Source organism: Tyto alba, unplaced genomic scaffold, assembly GCF_018691265.1.
Source record: "Tyto alba isolate M040663 unplaced genomic scaffold, T.alba_DEE_v4.0 Super-Scaffold_40, whole genome shotgun sequence".
Classification (NCBI taxonomy): domain Eukaryota; kingdom Metazoa; phylum Chordata; class Aves; order Strigiformes; family Tytonidae; genus Tyto; species Tyto alba.
Window position 1 is genome coordinate 34701575 of NW_024881316.1, and position 10927 is coordinate 34712501.

The 10927-nt window shown below is 44.0% G+C and overlaps 1 protein-coding gene across 2 annotated transcripts; it reads right to left on the reverse strand.

Moving 5' to 3' along the window:
* Positions 1–463: 463 nt before the first annotated feature.
* ODC1 (ornithine decarboxylase 1) lies at positions 464–9716 on the reverse strand. 2 transcript variants are annotated; one of them, XM_042803402.1, is made up of 12 exons: positions 9425–9716; positions 6996–7101; positions 6673–6818; positions 6326–6499; positions 5985–6157; positions 5555–5689; positions 5315–5396; positions 4903–4986; positions 3484–3646; positions 3284–3396; positions 2788–3002; positions 464–943 (listed from the first exon to the last, which is right to left on the reverse strand). In XM_042803402.1, the coding sequence occupies exons 3-12, from the start codon at positions 6772–6774 to the stop codon at positions 802–804; spliced, it is 1383 nt and encodes a 460-aa protein (XP_042659336.1). In that variant the 5' UTR covers positions 6775–6818; positions 6996–7101; positions 9425–9716; the 3' UTR covers positions 464–801. The 2 variants fall into 2 exon arrangements, with proteins under 2 accessions (XP_042659336.1, XP_032865852.1); XM_033009961.2 differs by lacking the exon at positions 9425–9716 and adding an exon at positions 7247–9204.
* Between the last annotated feature and the right edge of the window lie 1211 nt (positions 9717–10927).

Below are 10927 nucleotides of genomic sequence, written 5' to 3' on the forward strand. Positions count from 1 at the left end.
ATTTTAATCCTCACACACATAACAAGCAGCTTGTCAGTGGCAGCCATGGAGCCTGTGCTGTATTCTCTCCTCAATGACTAGATGTGTTTAAATAGCCATCAGTCCTGGCCACAGCAGTTATAGACTAACATGAATTAAACACAGTGCCATTTTTACTCACAGTATGCAGCTGTGTTAAGCCTATGCTCAACTGAAAGACATGTCATTTCACAAGAATTCACACAGTATTCAACTTGTTGACAGTCAAGCTTTTTCTAATCAGAGACACAATTTAGTTTTCCTACCCCATTAAGGGGTTCCTTCACTTCAGTAAGCTGGGAGAGAAAGGGTAGGGGAGGAGATGGCAATTGTGTTATCAATTTATTAAACTCTGGGCTTGCAGCATCTGGTCTGCCCTCTTATATGCTATAAAAGCCATCCACGACAGATTAATTTGCTACAGATTAACCAAACACAGGACCAGTTATTTCAATATACTTTATTTTAAAACAGGTAGGTCACAGAACACTAAGCTTAGCCCATTCTGCCATACACAAGCTACAAATACTTGTTTGACAGTTGAGGGTCAGTCTTTAGTAGCATACATGAAAAGTGAATAAAAATCCATATAAAACAATATTCAAATAGTTTCCATAGGAACACAGATAATTGTGACCCATCTCCTAGTCTTTTTTGTTGTATTTATGCCAAACCTAAAAACTTTAAAAAAAACACTTAAAAATTCTAGCAAGATTTAAGTTAATGGTCCCCCAAATGCCCTAAATCCAATGACTAACCTTGCAGTTAATTACTAAATATTACCTATACATTAATACTAGCTGAAGCACAAGTTGCTGGATATTCAATTCCACTTTCCCAGGCACAAGAGAGTGGCAGACTAGACACATCCTGCTCTTCCACTTCAGCTAGGAACCCTTGCTCCTTGATCTGCTGCATTAGTTGCCTAGAAAAAAAAACAAAACAGAAAAGCAACAGTCAAAGTGTTTCACTATGATGTGTCAAAAAGAAGTTTGTTTGGTTTTTTGTTTTTTGGTTTTTTTTTTTTTTTTTACACTGTCAGGAAGCATGAAATGAGCTCTTTATCTGCAATCCAGACAACATTACTGGGGGGGATGGGGAAGCAGAGTGGGCAGGTCACTTGTGGCTGGCTAGGCTTTAGGGGCAGTGCCAATACCAAGGTGGTTTCACCATTTCTGGGTAGGATCTAGATCTTTGAATCAAATAAAGGTACAGATGACAGACTAGGAATGTAACAGAGCTGACCAGTGAGAACCATGTAACTCCTTCCACACTCAGACAGGAGTTGTGCTGAAAGACAAGCTCAGAACTTCAGCTGACTAAGTTTTTGAACTGAAGTTATCTTATAATAAATGCAAGGCAAGAAGTTGGGCTTCTACGTGGCTCCCCTATATACTACTAGCTTTTACTTAAGACATCTGTAGCATTTTTCCCTTATGTTTCAGTTACCTAGCCACTAATTTAGTTGTACACCTTTATACATGTAGATTACATTCCAAGAAGCTTTTGCATGTGCTAGGAAGATCTGCACCATAACTTCACTAATACACCCCCTCAGTTAAGGCCCAGCTTGTGTCTCAATCTTCTTGCCAAATCAGAAAACACAGGCAATCATGTAGGGCTGAAAGAGGACCGTAGCCTTGGATAATGGTTATGTCTGCATAATTAAGCTCAGCATGCCTCAGACCAAGTATTACATTGTAACAGAAGCCCAGTGCTACAGTGAAAAAGCTAATTGTTCTCCTGCAGAGCCATTTTTTGTCCAATTAGTCACAAGTTTAGAGTCTTAGGGGAAGTCTAAAAACTTCATTTGGTTTGAGGAATGCTTCAATTGACAGGAGGTTTCACTAACGGAAAGAAACAATACAAGCCTTGCTTATAGAGGCAAGGCTAGTAAAAAAAAATATGGAAGCTTCCTCTTAATGTTATGGCAGGAATTTCCCAGAACTTAAGCATTTTCAGTAAATTTGAAAGCAATCCAATAGCAAAGTTAATCATGCTTTAGGGTAATACTGCTGCCCAAATGCTCAATTTGCTTCAATACAGAAGGGTAAGGGCTTCCTCTTACACAAAACCCCACTGTCATAGAAGATGCAATCCATTAGCCTGTTTTGCACAGAAGAGCCACCACGTTACTTTAAATGACTGCTTAAGGTGAAGTTTCACAGTATCGCTGCACTCAAAGAGGTAGTCCTGCTTTCTTTGCTTACCTGTTTTGTAACTCTCCATGGAGATCTAGTACTCTGCAATGAGCCAGAGCTCAACCTAAACCAAGGAATAGCTCTCAAATAAACAGACAGATCATATTGTGAAGCAGCACTGTTGAATGTTCCTGTCTCCTACGGTCAGGATTTAACAAACTATCAATTTAGAAGACAGTACTATTAGAACTGTGATTGACTGGTCTCTAATTACTGGTCACAGAAGCTAACTGTAAAGAATCTGTAATTATTCTATATGTTGTGCAAGAGTGAAAAACACCGGCTAGAAGCCGAGGTTAATGAGGACTCCTAACATTACCCCTTTAAAAGCACTTCTGGAAGCTAGTACATCAGAGGAAAGTAATTAGTCTAGTCATTCTGGCATTGTTCTAAGCACACAGTAAAAGCCTTCAGAGGTATTGCCTTCTTCCACACCACAAGGAAGTTTTACAAGAGCTATGGCACCAAAACTATGGCCCTATTTGTTAAGGGGCAGCCAACTGACATGAGCTGTTCACTAGTCATCTGTATCAAAAGCACTGACCGATCAAGATACTTAATTACTAACCATGCTGGTCTTGACATCACATAGTGTATTGTTGGCCTCTGGAATCCATTGAACGTAGAAGCTGCTGCAACAGTATAGGCACCCATGTTTTCAAACAGGATCCAGTCACCAACTTGCAACTCTGGCATATTAAAGCGCTCAACAATACGATCGAGGCCATCACACGTTGGTCCCCATATGCTGCAGGAATAGCAGCTGTCGTCTGGTTTAGGCCGCTAAAGAAGAATTGAGTGTAATTAGTTACACTATCAAAACAGTACTCCCAGAGGTAATATCATTAGTGCAACATTCCACCCTACAGAAGAGAGGGGAAAGAGATCCCTGCAGATCCATCCCCACCCTTGGCTTTGAATTAATTCCACTGCATCATTCACAAGTCAAATGCCAAATTCTGGCGACATGAAAGGAGCAGTGAACTGAGAAGCAACTGTTGTGACAAGGATCCTCCCGCCTCCCTGATGCATGACCAGTATGTGATACTTCTGAACAAGCATACCTTTTGCAGAACTGGTTTAACATGTGCGTGATCATACAAGATGCAGTTGAATGACCCATAAACTCCATCATTCACATAGTACATAAGAGTTTTGTCACTTGCATCATCTTCCTCTGGAAGAAGTTGAGATACCAGTAAGAGAATGCTTGGGAAGAAACACACAATTGACTAGAAGTAAGGTTAGGTCTAGATTTACATACCATCAGACCCTGTTTGTTCCTTTAATACAATTTTTTTTGCAATTATGTTGACTGCCAGTGTGAATGCTGATGCAACATAGTATCTTCCAGGCTCTGCAATAATATTTATTCCAGAATCTGAAGGAAAGTATTTATCCAGTGCTGGGCTGATTACACTTGTTATCTAGGGAAGGATCAGTTGCCAGTATTAGTAGTTGCACAGTTACTCAGGTGCTATTTTAGAAATCTGAGATGAAGTCAGACTTTCATACTCACAATGATATACTGGCCAAATGTGTAATAACTATTTGCATATTGTAATCTCTATTGCCTTTGCTTTATTTTCCTATTCAAAGTTTTGATTGGGATTAAGTTTGAACAAAGCAACAAAAGCAGACATCACTTGCGGTTTAAAAAAAATTTAGACTCAAACATGAGCTGTTTTGGTCACTTAAAGGAAATCACCCCTTCTAGACTCATTAAGCCAGCATTAATGTCCTGCAAGTCTCCACACCTCAACTTTAATTTCTAGTCCGCTTATTCTAGTTCTGATAATCAGTATTCCCTATTTTATTGCATCCTAAAGAAGTCCTCTCACAAGATCTTAAGAACACAGAATGCTTTGTCATCACCTTTGAAATTCAGTTGCCTTCATGAACAGAGTTATTTCCAGGTTCTGAAGTTAAGTAATCACATCATGGCAACCAGTGACATCATTTGCTCTTGATGTTTCTTATAAGTCAGTACTATACCACGAGAAGTCGGCCTTCATTAATAGGCATTACAAGTGAGGCAACATTAGCCCACATTATTGGTGGAAAACTCACTTTATGTAACTTATTTGCTGTTTAAACATATAACATAATTTAACGCAACTTTAGACTGGCAGGTGCTCTGCCAACACTGCTGTAAGTGGCAGTCCTATTAATACCCAGCCACCTTGTTTATTCTGAAAGCAGAAGTATTTCTGGGCAAAACCAGACTGGAGAACTGATCAATTAACAAATGATCCAAAAGCTAGTTCTAAACCAGATCAGACACTGACCATTTGCTACATCAATGCTCTTGCCACCCAGGACAGTATGGGTACAGGATTGTATTTTCATCCCATTTGGGAGCACTGCCAATCCAGACAGTCTAAAGTACAGCATCAACTGGAAGAAGTCTATGCCTGTGAGAATCAAGCCTACAATTAAAACCTGCTTTGCAACTTTGATATCTCTGCATGTTTATGCAGTAATTTAGCTAGGTATCTAAGGGGTTCATCTAATTTTCAGTTTTCAGATTAATTCCCCTCTTTTTCTTTAAATTCAATTTCTGACCAAGCAGACAAGTTCTTACAAGTGTGTCTGCATGCCAATATCAAAGCAAGATTTTGTTCAATCCAGATCAACATTCAAAAAGACTCCACAGCCTGAGAAGTTCTTAGCAAAGCTATACCTCTTCAAATTTAAGCTTGACATCTTCAGAGCCAGGGAAGCCACCACCAATATCAAGCAGATACATACTAAAGCCAAGTTCAGCCTAAAATGAGATTAAGGGAACTGTTAAGCAAGCAGTTCTTACATTATCATTTTAGCTTAAAAGGCAATATAAAACAATTTAATTAACACTAGGAACAGAGGTAATTCATCATGTTCAAGTAGCCACTATGAGTCTGAGCTACCAATTTTAGCATCTCCATAGGTGAGTTTTGGCGAACTGGTTAAAATAAACCACCACGACCTCAAAAATTCCAACAACACAAAATTAGCAACTTAACTAGGTTTTAAACCTGTAACAGTTTTACATTTGATTCAGTTTTGCCACAACAGTTAAGCAGTAGTTCCAGAGAAAGTAGAAGTAGACTTACTCCCATATCAAACACACAGCGAGCATCAGAAATCGCTTGAACAAAGGTCTCTGGGTCTGTACATCCACTTCCAACATGGAAGCTACAAGTAAGTAAAAAATATCAGTTGCCATTTGGTAAATTAGTCAGGAAATTTATACAAAACTCTAGTCACCACATGCAAAGGCATCTCTATTGTCAATAAAGACCATTTAAAGAAAACTTATTTAACATGACAGTATTTTGATACTGTCAACTCACCTAACTCCAACGATGGCAAGGTCAAGTTCTTTTGCACGCTCTAGAAGCAGTCTGCTTGTCTTCAGTGTAGCTCCAAATTTAACACTCAGACGACAAACTGCTTTGGAGTCATCAGTTGTAATGCGCAAGACTAACCTAGAAAATAGGAAAGAATAAGGGTTTACGTTCTAGTATAGAAGACTTCAGTACCAGGCAGGTATGACCTTAGAATGAGGCTGAGCTTTAAACATACAAGCTTTCCTTTTTGTCTTTTCCTAATGTGCCAGTAAATTATGCAGGATTAGATTTTACTGGTTAAAAAGTAGGTTTACTTTCTCATAGTAGTTTTGCAGCCTATCTTAACTAATGAAGAACAAGTTTCAGTTAACAGTAGATGTTTCTGTAACGTGGGAACCCAAGCAAGAATTACGGAACAATTAGCACAACTTACTTGGCTTTTGGATGGGCCCTTGCAACTTTCATTAGTTCTACTTCACTATCAAATGTCATCATCTGTACACCACTGCTAGCAGCATGTTTGATTTGAGATACTTGTTTGCAGGGATTTGCATATATTATTCGCTCAGGAGGTACACCAATGCTCTGTACCAGCTGTATTTCCGTCTGAAGAAAGAACAGATTACACTTGTGAAAGACTTCTACAAGGATGATCAAGCTAATCAGGATAACAAAAGTGACAGCGCTTCATTATGCTTGATTTTATATGAAAAAGTCTTGTAAAGCCGAGCATACACTAAACAATCCCAGGTCAGAACACAATCAAGATCCTACCTTACTGGCACAATCAAATCCTGCACCAAGAACAGCAAGTGTCTTCACTACAGCTTTGCTGTCGTTACATTTTACGGCATAGAAGGGGGTGACCCGAGGAAGAGCTTTATGCCATCGCATGTGCTTCTTTACAATATCCCCAAGGTCCGCAACATAGAAGGCATCTTTATCATCCTAGACAGAGCAAATACGTATCTTAACGTTACAAACAATGGGTAACAAGATAAGCCTAGAGGTCAGCATTTGAGGAAGAGGTTGCCTTGCAGAAAATCTCTGAAGACAACTTGTTCCATTAGTTTAGAAATCTGTAGCATCACGAAATACAGCGATTTTCCTATCATACTTACAGAAGATGACACTTCATTTATTTTTTGGTCAAGGATATCCTTGGCAGTAAAGCCTTCGTCAAGGAAGGTAAATTCAAATTCTTCATTGCTGAAGCTACTCATGATTTCTGAGATTTGAGGTTTATGCGAAAGGATTTAAGTACAAACTGTTGATACAAAAAAAAAAAAATAAAAAATCAATTACTTAAATTTAAATTTATACAGTTTACATTCACTACTTCAATCCATATAGTCATTATATGACTACTACATCATGGTCATATCATTTACAATTATAAGATTCCTACAGTGATCTCTAATAGCAGCACAGATTAGGAACTTACATAGATGACAGATCAGATTTAATCAGAGCCAAGGAGGCACTCCACCAAATCTTGCTAGCTTGAAGGCAAGTTCTCCTCTGTTCAGCAGTTGTATGATGTACTGAGCCTATTCAAAGGAAAAAAAAATAAAATCAAATAAATACTGTCAGATATTATTAGTCTAAGTACCTCAAAGTTTCCACTGTCTTTTCCTTCACCTCCACATCAGAGCTGTTAATATTATGGCTAGTGCCCAGTGTTAGCATACTTACCCCTTTTTAAACCAGCCATGAGACCAGGGCTTTCCTTGAAGTTGCTCTGTTGGTGGTCAGAGCTTCCCTGTTTTACCCATGACCTCCAGGCTGTCATGAAAAGAAAACCTCAACTGTCAGGAATAGCAGATACACACTAAAAAGAATGGTTCCTAATTGCGGTGTGCAGGCAAAGTCTTAACAGTGATCCCAATTAACCCTTTATAACAGGATTTTACAGTTGTCCATAACAAATCTTCATTGTTAACAGCAATATACCAGCCACGTAGAAAGTCCCTTGAGAACCACAGCTAAAGCACAAAAGCACATTCCTCTGCCATCCAAGACCTACACAGTCCATGGCAAAGTGTACAGGTCATCCTTTTACTGGGTAGTCCAAATGGAGAATGACAGTCTCCATTAAGCTGTTTATTCAAACAGAAGTATGTGCTACCTTTTAAAGACCTCAGCATCGCAAGTGACTCATAGGGAAGATATGGTTTCATGTAACCCAGTCCAGCTCTCTGCTTCTCTCAGCATGTTTTTTTTTTACACTCAATCTAGTCATACAGATTTGGACCGAAGATTATGCAAACTTTAAATTATTCACTAATGTTTAGTTACATCACTGTTCCCTCTGTTTTCAAGAAGGCGGTTCATAACAATGTATGAAAAAGAACATATATTTTACAGCTGTAATAGATTAATGAGGTTCTAAGACCAAAAGAATCATTCATTCCATACGCTGTGTATACTAAAATCCATTAAACTTTATCTACTGGATGACTTTTCAAAGTCAGTAACCACAAATTCATTTCGGCCATCATAAACATATGGCACCTGAATTGCCAGTGTCAAGAACTACGTCACATCTTCTGATCGATTCTCACTTATCACAGACAAACCAGAATTGAAATTCAAACTAGATTAAGCTTTAATGAAATAAAACCCAACAATCCACCGAGCCTTGTTCTCCCCCTCCTCTCATTCACATGCAGTGTTAATTCTTCCAGAAGCTGGATTAAAGTCTTCTCTTAAAAGCCTCTTTGAAATGACCTTAAGAAACAAGCAAATTAAACACTTCTCTGGAAGCTGTTTGTTACTAAAGAGAAGCTGCATCTTATCATAGGACTACTTCAACAAGACGTTGCAGCCCTGCAGAAAGCAGTTCAGGGACTTCTAGCTGTGGTTAGGAGAAGCAAACAGCATCAGGAAGAATTGTTTATCCTCCCCTCTTCACAGAGCTACATGAAAAGCACTTTTTCTAATAGCGTCTAAAATGGGAACCACTTTTGCTGTCACAGAAGACTTTGTTAAGAAGTTCCTACAAGCCTTCCATCTCCACCTTATTGCACAATTTTAACTACAGTGTAATTACACAGAAATCAGACAGAACATGACCATGTAGACGCAAATTGCAGCCTCCCGGTGTCTATTTCTCTTTGGACTGTGCGCAAAGTGTCTGCAGCTTCCCAAAGAAAGGGCAATTTGCGCTTATTATTATTATTTAGAGAAGCTGTTCTCCAGAACGTTTTCCCTTATTCAGCAGCTGTTTTTAGACGCAGCTGAGTCACGCCTGCAGGCTCTATTCTCAAAATACCAAAGCTGCGTCTCTCGAAAGGCTGCCCGAGGCGCTCCCGACCCTGGAGCGAGCTAGCAGATCGCTGCCGGGAAGGAGCCGGCCGGCTGCCCTACCCTCGCTGGCGGCCCCTTCCCCACCCGTGAACCCGCGGGGTCCCCGGGGTCCGGCCCGGGCTGCGCTGCCTCGGCAGCCGCGGCCCCCTCGGCGCTGGGGGGGGGGGGAACGAGCCAACGCCTTCAGGGCCCCGCCGCCGGGCAGGGCCGAGCCGCCCGGCCCAAGGGCGAGGCAGGGCGCCCGGAGCCCGCGATCCTGCCACGCACCTGCCTCTCCCCGCCGCGGAAACGGCCCGGCGGCGCCCGTCCCCTCCCCCGCTGCCGGGAGCCGGCCCGACCCGTTCGCAGCCGCCCGGGACCTGTGTCCCCCCCGTCCCCATCCCCCCCCCCCCCCCCAACCCTGCCCCGCCGGGGATTCCCCGTGCCCGGCGGCGGCAGCCGGCGCCCAGCCCGGCCCGTCTGGCAGCGGCCCCGGAGACACGTGGCTCGGCGCCGGCCGGCTTCCGCCGTGCGCGCCCTTCCGCGGCCCGGCACCCCGCCTCGCCTCGCCTCGCCTCGCCTCACCTCCGGGCAGCAGGAGCCGCCGTCAGGCCCCAGCGGCGGCCGGTCCCCTCGCTCCGAGCCGGGCGCGGTGCGGGGAGCCGGGCGGGAGGCGCCGGGCCGCCGGCGGGGGAAGCGGAGCGGAGCGGGACGGAGGCGAGCGGGGCGCCGCGGCTGACAAAGCTCCACCGCCGGCGCGCCGCTCCTATATATAGGGCAGCCGGCGTCGCTATGGCAACGCACCAGCTCAAACCAGCCCCGATCGGCTGGGACCGGGCAGGGACTCCTGGTCAGCCGCTATTGTGACGTCGGCGGCGAACACGCGTAGGGCCACGGCCACGCCCCCCGCCCCGCCCCTCCCCGCCGTGCGATGAGCGCGTCGGGTCTCTGCAGCGGGCCGTCCCCCGTGGGCCCCGCCGCGGGGCGTGGGGCCGCGGGGCGAAGCTCTCCGCAGCGCTGTCCGTCTTTTTTCTCCTTTGCCCTTGCCTTGACACCGACACCTGTTTCCCCTGTGAGGTTATTTTTGTCTCCCTGCACCCTGGCTTGTTTAAAATCCGAGCTGTTGTGGAAGTCGCAATCGGGTATAAATTCCTTTTAACCCGTTTCTGTGTTAGCCCTGTAATGACCACGCTTTCGACCGGAACAGGCGCTTTCTGCCCCTCTCTTTAGGGAGTTCAAGTCCTACCCCATGGTAGACGCATCCCCGCGGGGTGCGAGCGTCCTGTTGCTGTTGCTCTGAAGGATGGGGCTGCCCTTGCCACACGGAAAAGGGGATTTTTACACCCTGCCAGCTCTGAGACGTTTTTAAGAAAGGCGGGAAACCTTTCTGCAGCCCACACTGCGGGATGGAGCTCGGGGTGCTCCTGCTCCCCACCTCCAAATCGTTGGTGGCTATTGTAATTAAAAGTTAATGGTTTTCTCAAGGCAGAGATGTTTGGCTGGCCTCTGCTCTTCTGCAGAGCTGCTGGGTGGGCACCGTGCCGTGGGGAAAACCCTCTGCCCTGTGTGGAGAAAGGGGATGGGAAACGCCGGCTGCTGCGCGGTGCGCGATCCTCTCGTGGAGGTACCAAAACAGCTGTGCCCGCTGGCCTCAGAGGTCCTGTCCTCCCGCCTCTCCCAGCTGAAAAATCCACTGTATTTCAAGTAAAAGTGGATCAACAGGTTGTCCTCGCCCCCCCACCAGGCCCCGGCTGCTGAAGCTGGGTCGGGGGTGGGGGGGGTGTAAGGTTTGGGCTGCGCAAGGTTGGGGCTGCACAAGAATCCCTTGAAGGAGTAAAATAAAGGAAAACACCAAGATCAAGCAGATAAGAAACAAAAGTTGAGCTGGGCCACAGCCAAAAGAAATGTCCGGGAACAGAGCTGGCTTTGGTTAAAATAATTAAATGAAAGAAGGAACAAAAGCCCCTAAAAGATTTTTTAAAATATATTTGGTGTGTGTATATGTGGCCACACAGATATACAAATTGGGGAAGGTTTCCTAAATAACATCAAGCAGGCAGTAGGGAAAAGTGTCCCAGCGTGTAGCAT

Bases quoted from the DNA above. Each gene is read 5' to 3' on its own strand.
- ODC1 (XM_042803402.1), bottom strand. From the start codon at position 6,774: ATGAGTAGCTTCAGCAATGAAGAATTTGAATTTACCTTCCTTGACGAA. The intron at 5,397-5,554 runs GTGAGTTGACAG...ACTTACTTGTAG, and splicing joins CTTGCCATCGTTGGAGTTAG to CTTCCATGTTGGAAGTGGAT. The intron at 944-2,787 runs GTTAGTAATTAA...TTTTTTTTCTAG, and splicing joins GTGATGTCAAGACCAGCATG to GCAACTAATGCAGCAGATCA.